This window comes from Myotis brandtii, unplaced genomic scaffold (genome assembly GCF_000412655.1).
Source record: "Myotis brandtii unplaced genomic scaffold, ASM41265v1 scaffold84, whole genome shotgun sequence".
Taxonomy (NCBI): Eukaryota; Metazoa; Chordata; class Mammalia; order Chiroptera; family Vespertilionidae; genus Myotis; species Myotis brandtii.
In genome coordinates this window covers 8194424-8216274 of record NW_005371410.1, presented here as the reverse complement: position 1 = coordinate 8216274, position 21851 = coordinate 8194424, and the positions used below count along the sequence as shown (strand labels likewise).

The following is a 21851-nucleotide window of genomic DNA, read 5'->3' as shown; positions in this document are numbered from 1 at the left end:
AAACATCATTTGCAAGCAACCACAATTTCATAGCCCGGGTTGGACTAGCCAGTAGGTACACTGGTAGTCATTGTAGGGCTTCCCAGAATGGTAGTGTGATGGCATGTGATGCATTTACTGCACTTGGTAACTGCATGAGATGACCAATCAGGGGCAGAGGAGAGTTGGTCTAACACAGCGGTTCTCAACCTGTGGGTCCTGATCCCTTTGGGGGGTCGAACGACCCTTTCACAGGGGTCGCCTAAGACCATCGGAACACACATATATAATTACATATTGTTTTTGTGATCAATCACTATGCTTTAATTATGTTCAATTTGTAACAATGAAATTGGGGGTCACCACAACATGAGGAACTGTATTAAAGGGTCGCAGCATTAGGAAGGTTGAGAAGCACTGGTCTAACAAAAAGCGAGCAGCCACACCGCAGAGTACCCAGGTTGGGTAGCCTGGGAATGAGGGGAGCCTGCTGCTAGGATCCGTTGTGAAAACAAATGGCTGGTGGGCCTTCTGGAAATTCTAACATGCTGAATTAGGGGAGTGTCCACAACTTTTCTTTCTAGTGTGCTCTCTCTCGGTGCTCATCTTGTTGTGTTTGATTATTATTTGTATGTTGTCCTATTCAGCCCCCAACCAACATTAGATGATAAACTCATTGTAGGCATTCTCAGGGTGCTTCACCAAGGCCTTGCGTGTGATAGTTTTCTAAAAATGATTGGTTTAATTAACTCCAGAAGTAGTTTGTTACAGAACAGTAATTTCCCCAGCAACTCTCTGAGATGAAATTTTGTGCTGTAACATGTGGTGTAGGGATAAGACACAGTATTTTTCAAATACTCCATAGATTATAGGATTTATTGGGAAAAGTCTACTTTGCTCATACGTAGTGTAGGGAGAGTAAAATGGATATCGTATTAAGACTAAACAGCGTGGTGTCCAGATTAAAACAGTTCCACTGAGTAGCACTTATTTGAAGTAGACCTAATAGCAAGTATGAAATTGTGTGGAGGAAAGGGATGGTGTTTATTGTTAAATGAATTGACTTGTCGGCATGTAACATGCATAAGAAATCCACTTTTCACAGAATGTAAACACAACTTTAATGGGAAATAAATTATTGGAATTTCTTTTAAGTGAATGACAGGTTTGATTTAAGAGTTTTGTACATAGTCAGAAGCTTTTGTTCTGGTTGCTGGGCATAGGTATTTCATAGTGGAGATCAGGGATTTTTATCTATGTAATTAGTCATGAGGTTTAACATACATTTTTCATATCAAGCAGACAATTGCTTCAAAGAGACAGCAGTGCTGCAAAGGAGCAAGAAAAGAAGGCCAAAGTTGACACACACAGAGGCAAAACAGTGTAGAAAAAAAATCAACACGTTTTGCAAAATCAATCATTGAAAATGTGTCAGTGTTCAGGAGACTGTCTTTAATTTGCAATCCAACTGACAAAGAGTATTTAAATATGAGAGGCAGTATTATTGTGCCCAGCATGCCTGCTACCACTTGTTTGACTAGCTCAGAATAGAACACTGAGAGGCAAGGGCTCAAAGTTAAATGAACATTTATACATTTTAAAATCAAATGAAAGATTCAGAGTATATTCATGAATTACAAAAAAAATTTTTTTTTCAGAACCCTAAATCTAATCAGCTGGAATTACTTTTAAAGTGTCATTCTATTTAACTTTTGGGAATGATGAATTTGCCTTTTAATAGGGATGCTGTATTTTATCATGAAGATGAAACAAACTGTCTTTTGTTAATTATTCCCCAGAGACACTGGCCATTTTTCTCTCCTATGCTTAGTGTGGAGTAAAGGCAGCTTCCACAACTTTGTTTCAAGAGCAATCGGAAGCTACAATGTGTGTGAAAGAGCGTAGCCTCCATTGTAGGTGTTCTGAGATCCACCTAATGAAATTCTTGCAGGTAATGTTACCAAACCTTCACTGAGGCGGGCAAGAGCATAGAACATAGAAAAGTAGAACAGAATGAAAGAGAATCTGGTAGAGAGTAGCTGATGAGTCAGATGTGTCTGTGGTATCTGATACCTATTAGGGTAGTTTTTTTGTGTGTGTTTTTTTGTTTGTTTTAGGAAATCATCATCATCATCTAGTACTAAGATATTTTACTAGTGTGTGCCAAGCTCTGTGTTAAATGCTTTACACACATTATTTCATTTAATCTTCCCAACAACTTAATATGAAAGATATTGAGGCCTCGGGAGGTTAAGTAATTCGCCTCCATGCCACTATAATTGTCTCCATCTACCTTTGAACTCAGATTTCTTTGCTCTCCCGATTGATGTCCTTTGTCAAGAACACTTTGAATTAATTCAAGCCAGAAAAAATAGTGGCAAATGACATGCTTATGACATCCTCATTTCTAAAATAACAGTGAACTATCTAATTGATAGTATTGGCAGCTAATTTGAGAAATCTGTTAGTGATGATGCTAATGGTGTCATTTTCATTCAGATTGACAACTTGAGGTGTAGAGCATCAGTGATATGTTTTTAATATTATGTTCATAAAATCTGTGAAAGAACATCTGATATTTATAGTAAATCTAATGTTAAGAACTGGAAAAAATACATTTAAAATGTATGATACTTAGGTCAGACAAAAGTTTTATGAAAAGTGAGAATAGGCAACCAATAGTACTTATAAACTGATGAGAAACAGTTGGTGGATTTTCCTGCTTTTTCAGAAATGGATAAATTTGTCTAGTTTATAGGGATTTTGTGTATTTGTTTTGAGTCTAATAAGCAATAGGAAGATCAAAAGAGGCCTCTTTAACTTCCAATGACAAAATTTTCATAAGGATGTAAAAATAGATATTTTTACAAATATTGAGTTATTCTTGATCATATCTTTTTCTTTATCGCATAGTAACTTAAAGATACACTATTTAGAAGTCTAGGTCTTTCAGAAAGTAAGACAAACAAATACCTGGATAAGTGGAATCTTGATAAACAAAACATTTCCTTACAGAATTTGTTCAGATATCAAAATATTTTATTTTATAATAGATGCATAGTTTTTTAGTTATTTCAAGATATTATATAATAGTAGTGATTTATTAGATACCTATACATGATTTTATGGAGAAAATTATAACATTTGGTGTAGAGGCAAATTTTAAGGTATTTTTAATGGAGAAGATATATTTATTAGTTAATGTAATGCTAAATTTTTATGCTAGAATATTTTTTGACGTATATACATAGCAAAGAATAATGAACAAAATACCGTATTACATCAGAATACATGTTTTTGAGCACTTATGGTGCTATTACGGGGTTACAATTTTAATTTCTGGAGAATGGGAAGAAAAGCTGTTCATTATACTTGATCTTTTTTTTCTATTAAATGATCATGTGTTACAAGTCTAATGTAGATATCCAGTGTCAAATGTATTACAGTTGAGAAGGAGTATTACTCATAATTAGTCTTACTAATTGTTAGGATGGTAGAAGGAAAAGTAATAAAACCTACGAAAAAATTCTCTCACAATACATTCCAAGAAAAGTGAGAAGAAAGCAAAACAGAGTTGTGTATCTAATGGGCAAATGTTGCTGTGTGATACCAACAAGAAGAAAAAAATTGTATAGACTTATATGATTTCAAAATTTCTACTCCAGAAACTGGAGAACAGGTGTAAATGTTCTGAAATTATCTAGGTAATATGAATTGAATTCATTATGGTATCTTTGTAAAAATAACAGGTTTTTATTGGGGGAAGAAGTTTTCAGTTCCTCTGACCCTAAAAACCTGTGAGATCTTAAAAGATAGTGAGAGATACGGAAACATGGAAACAAACCCATGTTGGGTGCATAAATATTTACAATTTATATCCCCTTGATTAACTAATACCTTTATTGTTATGTTAATTATATAATGTCTTTGTTCATTGTCTCATAACAGTTTTTGGGTTAAATTCTATTTTGTCTGAGATAAGTATAGCTTTTCCTACTTTATTTTGATTTCCACTAAATGGAACATCATTTTTTTTCATCCTTTCACTTTTAATCTCTGTGTCTTTAAAGCTGAAGTGAATCTCATGTAGGCATCACATAATTGTCTTTTTTTTCTCATCTATTCAACCATTCTGTCTTTATTTGGTAAGTTAATATATTTACATTTAAAGCAATTATTGATAGGTTTGGACTTGTCATTTTCGTAATTGTTTTTTGGCTGGTTTGTAGTACCTTTGTTCTTTTCTTCTCTTGCTCTCCTCATTTGTGATTTGATGATTTTTTTCATGGTGGTATACTTTGATTTCTTTATATTTTGTATATCCCCCTTCCCCATCTCCCCATCTTTTTATTGTCCCACTCTATTGAAGATGTAGCACTTTGAAAATTTTGACTTTATGTGGCCATCTTAACTTCAGATGTCTGCCTCTTGCTGGCCAAAGGACTTGTCCTATTCCCAGGAGGGCTTTAACACTCATATTCTTTGTTGCCCTGACTGGGCAGCCTCCTTCAGGTCTGCAGCCTAACCTGGAACATCAGTGCTCATGTATATCTCTCACTGGCTTTTAGATATCTTTGGCTCATCCATCCATCTATCTATCTATCTATCTATCTATCTATCTACCTACCTACCTACCTATCTATCTATCTATCTTGGCAGATCACCTCTGCATTTATAAGTTTGATTTATTTTATTCAACATCCTGTTTATTTTTATAGAGGAAGGTTTTCGGTTAATCTAGTGTGCTAGTCTATTGACATTCTTTACCAGAATCCATCATATTTTAATTTTTCCAGTTGCCTGTGTAGATTTTGGTTGCCAATGTTAACAACACAAATAGGGGATTTTAACTCTTATAACTGATAAGTACAAGAAAAGCAAAAGGGGGATTTATTAACTCTATTAACAGAAAAGTACAAGAAAAGCAAAAGGGGGTGTGTGTTATTACTCTTGTAACTGATAAGTGCAGGCTTTCTGGCTTCAGACATGGATAGATTTGAAGCAGTGTCACTAGGGGTCTAACTCTCTTTCTGCCTTAACCCTACTTTCCTCAGTGTTGGATTTGATTTTCAGATTTTATTTCCCATTTGACTGAGGAAAGTGATTGCTACTATTTCTAGGGTTTTGGTATTTTTATAGCTTATGGTCTATCTTGTCTAACTTAGCATTTTAACATCAAATCCTAGGAAGACTTTTTATGACATAGTTGGGGCACTTTGCCATTTCTGAACTGGTTACTGTGGCCAGTAGGCTTGTGTTTTCCAATTAGCCAAAGTGGTCATGTGCCTAACTCTGGGACATAAGGGAGTGTTCGCTGTGATAGGCAGCCCTCCTAGGTCCTCATGAGGAGTGGGAGGTTTGGTTCCTCAAAGGAAAAACCAGATCAAGTTCCCAATAAAAAAGAAATGCTAGGAAGGTAAATATCACATATGTGCACAGCACATTCCTTATCAGGTCATCAGATCTCTCGTCAGAAATTTAAATGAAGATGTGAGACTACTACTTTCAGCGCTGTCAGTGTCGGTGATTGATCAGATCATTCTTCTCATCCCCCAATAGGGCAAACAAGCTGTAACTTACCAAACTAGATCCCTTTCCCTCCACTGTTAAGTCCTATCAGTTTCTGAAATCTCTGGAATCTTCACTTTTCTTTATATCTAACATTGATACTCTAGTTCAGGCTATAGTCCTCTCTCTTCTGTTCTACCAAAATTAAATCCTTACGGATCTGTCAGTATCTACTGTGGTTCCCCTTCAGTCTGTTCTCCACAGTGTAATGTAGTGATCTGTTCCGAATGCAAATCTAATTTTGTGTTTCCTGTCTTCCATATATACTTCAAACTTTAAAAAAATCTTTCATTAGAAATTATTAACTAGATTTCCATCTAGCCCTTCACCACCTCTCCCACTAATCTTGCTCAAGCATTTCCTTTTATATAAATGAAATTATACATTCTCCTAGTACCATCTACCTCTCCCTTTAACATTTATTATACTTACAGTTTTACACTTGTGTTTGAATATTTGATGAATGTCTGGTTTCTCCACTAGACTATAAAAGCAGATACCATGTCTGTTTTCCATGATCATTTAATTTCACTAACTAGAATGTGGCTTGGCTTTACAGTGGAAAATAAATATTTTTTTTCATTAATTAACTGATTGATTACTGTAAAGAGAGCTGCATGGTAACTAGGACAATTTATTTGTTTAACATCTGTCTCCAAAAGCTTTCTAGTCAATTGATTCTGGATGTAGACTCTCCAGCATAATCTGACTTGGAGGTTTATAGAGAACATTGTGCAGCCATCAAATGACAAGTATGGGGATGTTTCAAGAATATGTCAGTGCATGCTTATGCTCATGTGAAATAGAGTGAAAGGAATATTCAGATAATACAGTGGTCGAGGTATACTGATTGAAATCAGCAAGGAGTAGGACTTTGGATTGGTTGCATATCTTTTTCCCCCCAATAGCAATATAATATGTTATTTTTCTAGTTGAAATCCCCATTTTCCTTTTGTATTTTTTTACATTCTGTGTGGCTTAAAAATGTATTTGCTGCTGTGGCCTCTTACTTTTAGAGAGAAGCAGGAAATTTTTGTACCAACTTATACCTCAGAAAGCAAAGACCATTGTCTACAGTTGGTACTGTACTATGTGGTCCAAGGTGAGGGCAGGCCTATTTCTCCCCAGCCTTGAGCATCATACTGGGGAAAGTGATTTGCCATTGGATGGGAGGAAAGGCTATTTTTACTTCTTCTTCTATGGCAGGACTGGGTCCCTTCTTCTGTGTATAGTTTTTTCCTCTCCTTATATGTAGACGATCCATTCCTCCTGCAGTTCCCTTGGGACTACTGCATGAGTAAAAATGAAATGACTTTATGTGAATAAAGATGAAAAGAGAAATTTAGTTGATATAAGTTTAGTTTCTTTGTTACTTTAAAGATGTTTGGGTTCACAATTTATATGTAATATTTACTAAAATTGAAGTAATAATTTCTTCAACTGGTTAATAGCATTGCAGACATCAAATTGTTGAAGCATGGTTAAGAAAATTGTGCATGTATACCACTCTAAAGTACAAGGTATATACTTTAGTGTAGTGGTGAAATACTTTTTACGTCTATCATGTGAATTAATAGAACAGTTGATAGAGTTAGGAGAAAGAACAGGAAAAATGCTGGGAGTAGTGATAAGAGGATGCAGCATTTTTATAAACATACTGAAAATATACCTGGAGAATTTGACCTTGATCTCAGTCTAAGTGCTGATTTTCAATTGCATTCAATACTAGTTTCACCTTTTTCCCTTTCACTTCCCTTTAAACATCATCCTAATGCTTAACACAGTGCCTTGCATATTCCAGCCTCTTGATAAATGAATATTTGTTAGTTGAATGAAGGAATAAATGGATGAAGAGTGAAAAGATGAATGACAAAATTCTAGACTTCACAATTCAAATAAATATACACATCAACTTCCCTGATCAAGATTTGAAAACAGAGGAATCTGTTAATAACTTAAATAACGTGAAAGTATTGATTTGATCTAAAATTTTAACAATGGAGTTTTCAGAAGTTGGATTACTATATCCAAAATGCAAGTGGAAATAATAAAATGAAATAAGATAGCTTGAAATGAGCTTATATTATGAAATATGTATTCTTTAATGTTGGGATAATTGATGGCCAGGCTCACAAGATAATTTTTAAAAGACTTTGCTCTTATTCTAGCTTGACTTATTTTAGAATTTTACCAAGTAGAAATTGTTTTGAACTTCTACTTAAAATGAATCAGTTTTAATTTCTGAATTATCATAGATTTTAGTTTAGTAAACTTTAACCAATAGATTTTACTATATATCATATATTGGGTTTAATGCTATATATCTAGAAAATATTTTCCCTGACATTTAGATCTATGTGATTAATATCATTTGTTGGTGTTACTTACTTGAATATTTGAATATGGTTGTGGTAAAGAGTGTGGACTATGGTGTCAGACAGTTTGGATTTAAATCCCCAATCTGCTACTTAGAAAATTACTCAACTTGTCAAACCTTAGTAAGATCTTTTATAAAATGGAGATGATACCTGCAATAAGAGGTTTTTGGGAGGATGTAATTAATATATGTGAAGTGCTTAGAACAGTATTTGGAATATAGTAGGCATTCAATAATTTGGAACAACTGTTTTCCCCCATCGTGTTTTGTTCTGCAGCTTTCCCCACAAATAAACCAGATAAAGATGCAAGACATGTAATAAAAGTGGTAAGTATTGCTCTTATATTTGTATTTCGCATATATTTGACTTTTTCTTTTCTACTTTAGTTTTGTAAAAATGTTTCTCATCATAGTTTTCATAATTTTACTTATCATTAAACCTAATGTTATGATGTAGTTTCACATTGTTAAAATGTGAAGACTGGAGAACTTTGTTCTTTTGTGTTAACACTTATAACCGTTGTATCTTATCTAGCTATATATCCTCTTTTCCCTCCCCTACTTCCCCTTTTCCTTCCTATCTACTCTAGATGGTATGGTTGTTAGAGGCAGGGATGAGGTTTGGTTTTTGTTTGTATCCCCTGTATCTAGCGCAGTGAATGAAATATAGTAGGTACTCAGTAAAGGTATTATGTAGAGCTCTTTCCCTCCCTGGCTGCCTGAAGACCAACCTTCATCTTGAATGACACAGTAACCATCTGGACCAGGAAGTTCATGACCAACAGACTACTTCAGCGGAACAAATGGTCATTGATGTCCTTCACCCTGGGAAGGCAACAGTACCCAAGACAGAAATCCGGGAAAAACTAGCCAAAATGTATAAGACCACACCTGATGTCATCTTTGTGTTTGGATTCAGAACCCACTTTGGTGGTGGCAAGATCACTGGCTTTGGCATGATTTATGATTCCTTGGATGACGCAAAGAAAAACGAACCCAAACATAGACTTGCAAGACATGGCCTATATGAGAAGAATAAGACCTCAAGAAAACAGAAAGGAACGCAAGAACAGAATGAAGAAAGTCAGGGGGACTGCAAAAGGCCAACGTTGGTGCTGGCAAAAAGAAATGAAGTGTCTGACAGTGAGCTGGAGATTGAACTACAGGAGTAAAGATTCTTCGGTGACTTTATCTGTCAAGGTTGTGCAGATTTTTCATGAGAGGATTAATAAACTATAAACTTAAAATAAAAAAATAAAAAAAATAAAGGTATTATGTAGAATGAACCACCAGGTAGTTTGCAGTGTATTATGATGTGCCTGTTGGTACACATTGTGTGTCTGTGTATGTATATAGTTCTGAGTGCTTATAGTAATTTCTTTCATTAAGAAGACTACTTTCATGTGTAAATGTGTGTAGAGATAGCATTATAATGTGTTAAAGTTAAAAATGAGAGTCTTTTAAGTTTACTTAGTATTTTTTTGGAGATTTTTAGTGGAAATCTGTGTTTTATAATAAATGATTAAAGTACTATTGTATAATACATATGTATATTCATATTTTCCTAGTTGCAATACCAATTTTATCTTTAGGATAAAAAATCAAATAAATTATTCTTTTCTTTTATAGGAGTATCAAGAAAATGGCCCATTATTTTCAGAACTTAAATTTTACCAAAGAGCTGCAAAAAAAGAATGCAGTAAGTAAAATTAGCAAAGCAATTTACTTCCATATATATACTTGCTAAAGTGAGTGTAAATATTTTTGTCTTTTTCTAGCCTTCTGGAAAATTCTTTTCAATTGGAAATGTTATTGTAAAGTTATTCAGTTAACTGTTACAACATATAAAAAAGACAGATGGTGTACAAGTTTTGATATTACCTGATAATGGGTTATATTACAAAATTGTTTCTACTATTTTACATATTGTTGTATTGTTGATTCAAGCTGCCAAGAGTTCTCTAAGTATAAAGATAATAGAATGAAATTTAAAAAACAAACAAAACACATCCATTTGGATAGGAAGGTTTCAAGGAAAAATAATTAAAATGGGCAGTAGATATTTAAACAAAAGGAATGATCTTAGAATGGATTAGGATAGGTGTATAGATACGATTAAACGTTAAGATTTAGAAAATAAGTTAAAAATGCTACAGTGTGAATGTTAATTGGAGCTGAGTATCAGATATGAAAACTACCAGTTAGAGGACTTGAATGTGAAATGAGATGAACATATCTAAAGAAGAATAAAAAAAATTATAAACACTATGTTATACATGGACTAAGTGAAGCTTTAAGGAAGTTCATTTGAATAATGACTTTATAGTCAAGGTCCTTTACATTATGTTCAGGAAAAAGAATGATGAGACTAGCCTCCATAATTAACTTTTTTCCCTTAGTAAAATCTTCTAAGCATTAATATTGTAGTCTTTACTGACTGCTTAAAGTATGTCAGGGTGACAAATAGAATCCATTAAACTTGATTGTTTATCAGTAGAGCTGTCTTAATCATTAAACATACATGGTAGAAAAGTGAAAAATTAAATAAGTTACGTGATTGTTTAAGTGGATTTGATTTTTTTCAAAGCTACATTTAATAAAAAAAAATCTGTAAGAATTTATCTGCCCAATTTCTGTTTTTTATTTTGTTTTTTTGTTTGTTTTTTTTCTACCATGGCTTTAGATTATTAAGTAATAAGTAAGAAAATCCTTTGGTGGTTAACATGTTATATTTAAAAATTTTACTAGCATAGAAGGGAATTACCTTTTTTCATGAATACAAACATTTGTGTATATGATAACAGTGTATTTTATGACTATGACTACTTTTGTTTTGGTTATAACATTTAATTTAAAAATTCTCTAATAGAATTTTAAGCCATTAGATAGATATATTTAATTTATAAAAATTTTTAGGAAGGTATTATTTCTATTTAGGTTAGCTAAATAAGTTTTAACATCATTGTAATAGTACGAAATACCTTTTTAAAAACATATCTTTTTTTCTCTTAAATTTGTCTTTACAGTAAAAAAATGGATAGAACGCAAACAACTTGATTATTTAGGAATTCCCATGTTTTATGGATCTGGTCTTACTGAATTCAAGGAAAGAAGGTAAATGAAATTATTATCCTATATAATAAAAGCCTAACATGCAAATTGACCGAACGGCTGATCGACTAGTCGCTATGATGCACTCAACATAGCAGCTGCCCCCTGATGGTCAGTGCGCTCCCACAGGGGGAGTGCCGCTCAGCTAGAAGCCAGGCTCACGGCTGGTGAGTGCAGTGGCAGTGGCCGGAGCCTATCCCGCCTCCGCGGCAGCGCTAAGGATGTCTGACTCTCAGATTGGACATTCCCTGAGCGCTCCCAGACTGCGAGAGGGTGCAGGCTGGGCTGAGGGACACCCCACCCTTTGGTTGCACCAGGCCTCTAGTAATCAAATATTGTCCAATCACTGTTATTAATGTGGCCAATTAATTATCTGTTGCTATATAAGAAATACCCAAACTGTGCTGTTTTTTTAACAACAAACTGATATTATCTCTTTTTTAAAAATATATTTTTTATTGATTTCATAGAGGAAGAGGAAGAGAGATGGAAACATCAATGATGAGAGAGAATCATAGATCAGCTGCCTCCTGCACACCCCCCCCCCCCCCCCCCTCGGGGGCAATCCTGCAACCTGGGCATGTGCCCTGAGCAGGAATTGAACCGTGACCTTGTGGTTCATAGGTCAATGCTGAGCCACACTGGATGGGCAAACTAATATTATCTTAATTTCCGTGGATCCATCTATATATATATAAAAGGCTAAATGCCCATCCAACCGGCAGTTATGATGCACAATGACCACCAGGGGACAGACACTCTGACTGGTAGCTATGACATGCACTGACCACCAGGGGGCAGACACTCAACGCAGGAGCTGTCAAGCTGCGGTGACTTGGCAGCGGCCATTCTCGGGTGATGCACCCCGGGATCAGAGAAGAGGGAGCCTGATTCTGGGGCTTGTCACCCGAGATCTGCCCTCTTGCAATCCAGGACCCCTCGGGGGATGTCGGTGAGCCAGTTTTGTCCCGATCCCCACAGGCCAGACTAGGGACCCCACCTGCCGGAGGGACCTCGCTCACTCCCCAGATGCCCTTTGAGCTGTGGTGCTGCCCCAGGTGCAGCTGATGTAGGAGGGACTGCAGGAGGTTGGCTTCAGGGTGTGTCTGGCCCATCTCGCCCAGTCCCGCTTTGCCGGCCGCCTTCTAATTAATTTCCTGTCAATGTGCATGAATCCGTACATTAGGGCACTAGTTATCTGCCTTATCTGAATGGTTCTAGCTCAGGACTTCCTATGAGGATGTAGTCAGCTGTCTCTTGGGCTGCAGTCATCTCAAGGCTAGACTGGGGAAGGTTCTGCTTTAAATTCATTTATGTGGCTGTTGGCAGGCCTCAGATCCTCTCCATGCAGGTCTCCCCATTGGTGTTATGAAGACATGGCAGCTGGCTTCTCCTCGACCAAGTAACTCAAAGGAGGGAGGGAGGCGCACATACAGGAGCATACGTCCAAGAAGAAAGTCACAGTCTTTTTATAATCAAATGTGAGAAGTGATATCCTATCATTTCTACTGTATTCTCTTCGCTAGGAACAAGTCACTAAAAGTTGCCCTTACTCAGGAGAGGAGAATTAATGAAGCTCTATCTCTTGCGAAGAGGCAAAACAATTTTTAAAAACCGCCAAGTATAGCTAATCACCACATATACTAGTAAATCACAGATAGTAATATTAAAAAGAAAAAAGAAATGCTGTCATTTGTTAGGTACCCATTTGGGCCTTTCAACAGCCTTTTAAAATAGGTGATACTTTTTTCTTAGGTGAAAAAATAGGCTCAGAGGTTAATGCTTTCTTTGCTCAGATGGTCTTTAAATACTTTAAATGAAAACTAAATGAACAAACAATAATCTAACAAAGTAAAGGGCTGCCAAAAAGAGACTGAATGGCTAAGCATGTTACATCCCTATCATGCAATATTGTACAGTTAAAGTCAGTCAGAGCTATACCCATTGACTGGGAAGGATTTCAGTCATATACTACTGAGAAACGTATGATGCAGAAAAGTGCACATAGTAAGATCGCATTTTTACAAAATGAAGACAAAAGTTTCTATATGTCTGAGCTTGTGTGTGTACACATGGATAGATATAGAATAGGGTCCTATGTGGGTGTGTAAGTGAAGGGAAGAACAGAAGGGGTAGATGAAGGAAGGAAAAAGTGAAGGAAGGAAAAAGTGCATTTAAGAAAAGGCACGTTTCTAAATGTATAGAGACAGTACATATGATTTTATAAGGTCAAAAACAAATATAAATAACAGTTTCTGTATGGACAAGTAATTTGTTCAAGGCTATATGGCGAGAAGGTAATGGAGTCAAAATGAATTAAATTCAGACTATTTAATATAGAAAGATTTTTTTTTTCCCCCTGTGATCTAAGACAGTGGTCGCCAACCACTGGTCCGTGGACCACAGGTGGTCTGTGAGGTCCGAAAGGTTGGCGCCCGCTGATCTAAGACAGTGTGATCTAAGCACAGCATTCTCTTCTAGGAAACTAACTGCAAAATAAAATACTAAATAACATCTTTCTGCAAAAGAACAACATTATTAATATACAGTTGTTCTCTAATGGTTCATATTGCATTGTTCTCTATTGTTAGATTGGGTATACTTTTTCTTTTTTCAGTTCATAAATAGAAAGTTTCAGGAATTGCCATCTTAAGATCTCTTTTTGACATCTTCCTCTTACAGTTACAGATTTATGGTAATGGAAAGACTAGGAATGGATTTACAGAAGATCTCTGACCAGAATGGTACTTTCAGAAAGTCAACTGTCCTGCAGCTAGGTATTCGGATGGTAAGAAGGAATGACTTCTTTCACACGGCTCTATTTTCAGATTATTTACTTATTACAAATTGTTGTCCTTTGTGGAATTATCAGAAGAGGAAGGATTGTTGCTCTAGAAATGTCACTTATTGAGAGAAAGGGGCTATTTTGGTGAAATTGATAACGGTGGGCTCTGTAAGTGACAGAATGTGCTGTGTTTGGCACTACAGATTCGATTAAGCATTGGTTCCACCGTCTGAGTTTTCCCACACAGCTTTGTTTTACATACCAGAACAAGCTTGCATTCCTATAAGAATAACATCTCTTTTGTCAGTTATATTTATAATAATGCAAACTATACCAGATTATATTATTTCCCATACTAAACATGATGGTATGGGGGTGCTATACAGTTTTTATTATGAGTTTGGGATGGTGGCAGTAATTAGTGTGGCAATGAGTAATATATACTTTGCCAAATAAGAAGCAATGAAATCTTAATAGCACCCGTGCACACATTTTGTTTATACCACATATTTGTCTTATCTTGTTTGTGTTTGGTTTGCCTAAGCTCCATTTTATTTGTTTCCATCTTAAATAGAATGAAAATACTCATGCCAGGTTGGGATGTGGCAAATAGAACTCATTAATTTTCCCATTTGTCCATTCATCCATCTACCCAGCCAGCAAATGTCTATTGAACACTGGGGGTAGGTAACATGCAGAGCTCAAGGGATTCAGAGATGAAACTGAGGTTTATTAACTCCTTCTATGCAGAGGGAGACTGCCTTTCTCTGTGCTGATGGACAAGATGTTTTGTTCTGGGGTCCCCAAAACTTGATTTATAATTATTCCTTGAGAAAGGAATTGCTGCGTGGGCTTCAGGATTATTTCAGTTTAGATCTCTGATTTTATTGAGTTTTTGCACTTTTTAAAAAAATATATTTTATTGATTTTTTACAGAGAGGAAGGGAGAGGGATAGAGAGTTAGAAACATCAATGAGAGAGAAACATTGATCAGCTGCCTCCTGCATACCTCCTACTGGGGATGTGCCCGCAACCAAGGTACATGCCCTTGACCGGAATCGAACCTGGGATCCTTGAGTCCGCAGGCTGACGCTCTATCCACTGAGCCAAACTGGCTAGGGCTGAGTTTTTGCTCTTGGCACAGTGTGATTCGGCCACTGGGCTGTGAGGAGCACAGGCATTGTTAAATCTTGGTTTTCTTTCATTAGAGTTTCAATTAAAACACTTGATACTAAAGGGTCATTTTACTTAACTTTTCTCAGGATGAGTAGCCAGTACATGTGCTACTTTAGAAAAGATAAATAATTGCAAAGCATGTCACTGTCATTATTAATATGAAAAAATAAAAGTACATGTTATTCCAAACTCAAAATCTTCAAGTGGATCATGAGTTCTAAATAGACATTAGTATAACCTTAGTTATTTCTTTTCACAGTTGGATATACTGGAATATATACATGAAAATGAATATGTTCATGGTGATATAAAAGCAGCGAATCTACTCCTGGGTTACAAAAATCCAGATCAGGTAAATACAGTATTAAACTTTGCTTTTATGAAGAGTCCTCAAAGTGCCATACTGAGATATTCAAAAAACAAACTCCTAATCCAGATGGGTTTACAAATGAGGACTTAACATGATGAATGTTGTAATTTATCTTACCTTGCTTATCTAACTTTTAATGCACTAAACTAATAAGTGATTGGATGAGGAAATTGAGACTCAGAGGGTTAAATAATTTGCTAATGGGCAACTAGTTCACAAGTGGCTGAACAGGAATTTGACCTGAGCAAATACAAAGACCCATCAGTATCCAGTGGGAGAAGAGATGGGTTTTATGCAGAGAAAAAATAAAAAGCTGTCACATTAGCTCCTCCTGTGTGTAAACAACTAAGCTTTCAATAGAGCAGCATTTCTAGTAGAACTTTCTGTGATGATGGACATATTCTGTATATTATTGTCCAGTGCAGTAGCCATTAGCCACATGTGGCCATTAAGCATTTGAATTGTGTGTACAACACCAAATGCTGGCGAGAACGTGGAGCAGCAGGAACTTTTATTCATTGGTGTTGGGAATGCGAAATGGTATGACCACTGTGGAGGATCATTTGGTAGTTTTACAAAACTGAACATATTCTTAATATTTGATTTAGCAGTTATACTCCTTGGGATTTACCTGAAGGAGTTGGAAACATAAAACCACACAAAAACCTACCCATAGATATATATAGCAGCTTTCTTTGTAATTGCCAAAATTTGAAGCAACAAAGATGTCCTTTAACAGGTGAATAGGTAAATAAACTGTAGCATATCTGGATAGGGCAGTATTACTCAAAATTAAAAAGAAATGAGCAAGACATGAACAGATATGGAGGAATCTTAAATAATGCATATTATTAAGTGAAAATCTGTATAATTCCAATTACATAACATTTTGGAAAAGGCAAAACTATGGAGACATAGAGTTATTTGGGTTTGTTTTTGTAGTTAATGAGTTCTTATATATTTTTGATATTAACCCCTTATCAGATACATGGTTTGCAAATATTTTGTTCTATCCCATAGGTTGCCTTGTTATGTTGTTGATGGTTTTCTTGGCTGTGTAGAATCTTTTTAGTTTGACATACTCTTTCTTGTTTGTTTTGGGTTTGTTGCCTGTGCTTTTGGTGTATATGCAAAAAATCGTTGCTAACCAGTGTTTGTGGATTGAAAGAATTCATATCGTTAAAATATCCTTACTACCCAAGGCAATTTACAGATTCAGTGCAATCTCTATCAAAATTTCAATGTCATTTTTCATAGAAATAGAAAATACCATGTTAGAGTTTGTATGGAACTACAAAAGACCCTGAATAGTCAGAGCAATCTTAAGAAAGAACAAAGCTGGGGACATTATAGTTCCTGATTTCAAACTATATTACAATGCTAGAGTAATTAAAACACTATGCTATTGGCATTAAAAACAACAACAACAACAACAAATAGTCCAATGGAACAGAGTAGAGAAGCTCAAAAATAAACCCAGGCATACATGATCAAGTAATCTTTGACCAAGGCACCAAGAATATGCAACAGGAAAAAGACAGTCTCTTCAATAAATGGTGTTGGGAAAGCTGGATGTCTATATGCAAAAGAATGAAATTGGACTTTTATCTTACACTATACACAGAAATTAACCCCAAATGGATTAAAGACTTAAATGTAAGACCTGAGATCATAAAACTAGAAGAAAACATAGGGGAAAAATTGAATTTTTATTAATTTAAATTTTAAGAACCCCATGTGGCTAGTAGCCACTATATTACACAGCTGAAATGTTAAAAGATTAAAAAAATGAGTCTAAAAAAAGTACAAAAAATTTAGTTGAATATTTAAGTGAACTTTACATGAGGGGAGAAATTTCTAAGTAAAAAATACAAAAGAAAAAAATCTTAGAAAATACTGAGAAATTTCAAATTTTAAGCTATCTGTATATTTTAAAAAATTGAAAAAAATTAAAGGCAATGAGAAAGGGGGGCGTATATTATGACAGATATTTGAGGATATATAGCAAGATGTAAAAACATTAATAAAAACAACCAAATACTTTCTTAAAGCGATTAAAAGGAATGAATCAACAGAACAGAGAAATACGACTGCCCAAGAAATATATGAGAAAAAAAAATTTTTTTTTAAATATATTTCATTGATTTTTTTTCTTTTAGAGAGACAGAAAGGGAGAGGGAGAGAGAGATAGAAACATCAGTGATGGGAGAGAATCATTGATTGGCTGCCTCCTGCACGGCCACCAGTGGGGATCAAGCCGGCAACCCGGGCATGTGCCCTTGACCAGAATGGAACCTGGGACCCTTCAGTCTGCAGGCCCATGCTCTGTCCACGGAGCCAAACCAGCTAGGGCAGAAAAATTTTGCTGTCACTAAAAACTAAGAGATATGCAAATCAAAACAGAGAGGCAGAATTTTAAAAGAACCTATCAATTGGGAAAAGCCTAAAATACTAATCTGATTATATTGAGGCTGATGAGATATAGAATGCCAGGGGAATTTCAATTCAGTGGGAGTAGGAGAAATTGTTAATGGAAGGTCAATTTGGCAATCTATAGCAAAAGCCTTTACAAGTCTGCATACTTTTTTTAAGGGTAGGTTTATTAATGTATAAATTACAAACAGTAATATTCACCCTGACTAATACACAGCTTGATGTCTTTTGACACATGAATATCATGTGACCACCATTATGTTCAAGATGCGGAGCATTTCTATCATCCTCAAAAGTTCTCTTATTCCCCTCTGCAGTCAGCCCCTTCCCTCACCCCTAGCCCCTGGTAGTGATTCTGCCCCTATAGTTTTTGCATTTTTAGGGATGCCATATAAATTGAATTCAAGGATATGTACTCTTTTTCTCTGGCTTCCTTCACTTAGCATAATGTTTTTTAGATTTATCCATGCTGTTATTCATTGATATTCATTCCTCTTTAATGATGAGTACCATTCTATTGACAATTACTTCGATTTCTTTATGTTTCCCTATTGATGGATATTTGTGTTGTTTCCAGTTTTGGCAATTATGAATAAAGTTTCTATAAACATTCACCTACAGGTTTTGGTATAGGTATATGTTTTAACTTGTGGGTAAATACTAGGAGTGGAATTTCAGGATCATACGGAATTGTATGTTTAACTTTAAAAGAAACAGCCAGAGTTCCAGAGTGATTGTACCATTATCCCTTCCCACAAGAACTGTGTGGCGATTCCAGTGGCTTCACATCTTGCCACCACTTGGTTTCATTAGTTTTTAAATTTTTGCCATCATAGTAAATGTGTAGTCATGCTGAGTTTTAATTTGTATCAGCCAACTCTAATGACTAATGATACTGAGTAATTGTTAGATGTTTATTTGACATTCACTTATCTTCTTTGGTGAATTAAATGTGCCCATTTTAGTTGGGTTCTTTATTTTTTTCATTTCCATTTCTTTCCTATATTAAGACAAGTTTATGTTTTGAGGATGGGAACCCTTTGCCAGAGATATATATTTTTTAAGGTATTTTCTACATTATGTTGCTTATCTTTTCATTCTCTTATTTATCTTTCAAAAATCAGACATTTTTTAATTATGATGAGGTCAAGTTTATGATTTGTGCTGCTTCTCTTCTAAGCTCGAATCCTATATAATAAAAGGCTAATATGCAAATCGACTGAACAGCTGAACGACCGATTGCTATGACGTGCACTGACCACCAGGGGGGCAGATGCTCAATGCAGGAGCTGCCCCCTGGTGGTCAGTGCACTCCCACAAGGGGAGCGCCACTCAGAAAAGCCAGGCTCATGGCTGGCAAGCGCAGCAGTGGTGGCAGGAGCCTCTCCCACCTCCACGGCAGCGCTACGGGTGTCGGACTGCCAGTTTAGTCAGACATCCTCGAGGGCTCCCAGACTGCAAGAGGGTGCAGGCTGGGCTGATGGACCCCCCCAACCCCTCCGCACTCCCGCTCCCCCCTTCCTGAGTGCACAAATCCTAGTGCATGAATCTCGTGCACCAGGCCTCTAGTCACTAAATGTTTCCTCATAAGTTTCCTTTCTTTTTTTTTTTTTTGCATGTGTCTGTCCAGTTTTCCCAACACCATTTATTGAAGAGACTATCTGTACTCCATTGTATGCTCTTGCCTCCTTTATCAAATATTAATTGACCATAAAGGCGTGGGTTGATTTCTGGGCTCTCTGTTCTGTTCCATTGATCTATATGCCTGTTATTATGCTAGTACCAGGCTGTTTTGATCACAGCAGTATAGTTTGATATATGGTATAGTTTGATATATGGTATAGTGGCATATGGTATTATGATCCCTCCAACTTTGTTCTTCTTTCTCAAGATTGCTGCATTTTGGCCATTTCTGGATAACTCATCTGATATTCTCCATATTTGGAATTTTAAAGACTGACTTCAAATGTACACTGCTTACCTTCTTTCTTTTGTCATCTTCAACATATTTTTGTTGAAAGGAAAAAATTTTAACTTCATATGTGGAAAAAAGTATTAAAAAATCTGGGATTTCTTATGTACTTCTTTACATTTACTTTATTTTAAGAAATCTTTTTTTAGATGAAAGACTAAAGAAAATGCTTCAATAGTAATCTTATATTCAGTAAAAGGGGAGGAAAACAAGTGTACTGGTTTGGTTAAATGTTTTAAATTTAAAATTAAAGTATATTAAGAAACATCTACTTATAGAAGAGATTTAACATCTTCAGAAAAGATTATATATATAAATTTCATTTAATATTTTCAACATTTACTGTGTACTAAGGATTATGTTATATTCTTTAAAAAACTAAAATTCCTAATTTATGCTTCCCTGATAGATAAGTTGGTATCATTCTCTTAGACTACCTGTTTTCTATCTTCTGTTTTTCACCTCACTGACTTTGGTATATAATAGGGTGTTGCACAATTGATTATTAGAGTTGTGCTTATGGGTGCTGATGTATATAGAATTTAGAAATCGAATGTGCTTTCTGATTTCATTGCTTATAATGGCACCAGAAATGCTATTGAGTGGTGGTTTTGCCACTGGGAACCACCCATTTAGCAGTACCTCCCAGTGTCACTAGGGAAGAAAGTTGAACCATTTCAGGTAAAATCAGGGTTTGGACACATTTTCTTATCTCAGAGTTGCAGGTGCTCTCTCACATACGGAAGGCCACCCCTTTGTTGATCAGAAGCACATTGTTTTTCGCACCAGCTTGTGTTCCTGCTCTGACATGAAGCCTTTCTTGATGGGTCTGGTTTATAGTGATCCTCTCCTTTTGTGATTTCCTTTAGCTTCTAACTGTATTTTAAACACATAAGCATTCCAGTGTCACTGCGTATTGTCTTATGTTCTGAACTAGAATGAACTCCTTGAGGCTTTTAGGTAGGTGCCCTTCTCTTCTTTGCATTCCTCACAACACCTAGGTTAGTGTTCCTTTTGGAATAATCCTTCAAGAAATACTTCACTGGCTTCTCTGGATGTGAGGCCAGTCTTGATGCCGTACCTGCTATGTCCCTCAGTGCCTGGAGTACCTTGATGGTTCAGCGCCCCCATGCCCCATGTGTTTCTGTCCCCCAAACCGCCTGCTCAGTTGAAGAGGAGGCCTCACAGGGAGAAGAGGACAGTTTTCCACATCAGTATCAGGAGTGATAAATATGCCTTAGGAAGCCTGTCATGACTTAGGGTTGTGCTGGACTGACAGTCAAGAGATCCGGGTTTAGTCCCAGTTCTGACACGGAGCAGAATTGCAGCCTTCAGCAAATGATTTAACCTGTGTGGACTTTGGCTTTCTAGTGTATAATATGTGGGGCTTTGACTAGGGGGTCTCAAAAGTTCCTTCTAGCTCTCAAATTCTGTGATTCTCTGAAAATGTGTTTTTTTAGTTTTGTTTTTTTATTTTATTTATTAAATTTATTGGGATGACATTGGTCCACATGAACATATAGGTTTGAAAATGTGTTTTTCAAGTTCATTGCAGAAGGTGATGTTTCTAATAATGTTTCCTAGGTGTCTTGCCTGTTGTTGCATAGCTAAAGAAGTTCAAGTGTTTAAATTTAAGCAAAATTTAATGTTCTGGGAGCAGGAATCATAGCAACTGACCTGTGTCTTGCGGCAAATACTGACTTTCAGATTCCCTAGGATATCCACAGGGTAGGGTCATAAGCCTCATTAAAGCTGCTTGTTCACTGTTTGCTAGAGGGAATTCTAACACAATCCATTTATCAATCACAGTTACTTGTAAAATGGAGTGTGAATGTGTTCGTAAAAACTTTGCATGATATGTGTACAAGATGTGTTTGCCATTTAGAGATAACCTTTTCTTTGTTGAACACACATGAAATTTAGTCCTGTAACATATGTCCGTATTTCATTATCTCCAGAGGAGTGTTATGTGTCTTAGCTTGGTGTGATACCATGCTATTACTAGATGACACAGCTGGTACTGCTATTAAATTTGTGTGGTTTCAGGTGGTTAGGGTTATACTCTGGATTAAATCACATG

At 36.0% G+C, this 21851-nt stretch overlaps 1 protein-coding gene across 5 annotated transcripts in view; it reads left to right on the top strand.

Annotated features, from left to right (window-relative positions):
* The window catches only part of VRK2 (vaccinia related kinase 2), an 82347-nt gene that overhangs the window by 7285 nt on the left and 53211 nt on the right, over positions 1 to 21851 (top strand). For all 5 annotated transcript variants that reach the window (XM_014532054.1, XM_005884586.2, XM_005884587.2 and 2 more), the window contains exons 2-6: positions 8202 to 8251; positions 9554 to 9623; positions 10951 to 11038; positions 13718 to 13823; positions 15256 to 15348. In XM_014532054.1, coding sequence (XP_014387540.1) covers positions 8202 to 8251; positions 9554 to 9623; positions 10951 to 11038; positions 13718 to 13823; positions 15256 to 15348 — 407 coding nt within the window. The remainder of the gene's footprint in view (positions 1 to 8201; positions 8252 to 9553; positions 9624 to 10950; positions 11039 to 13717; positions 13824 to 15255; positions 15349 to 21851) is intronic.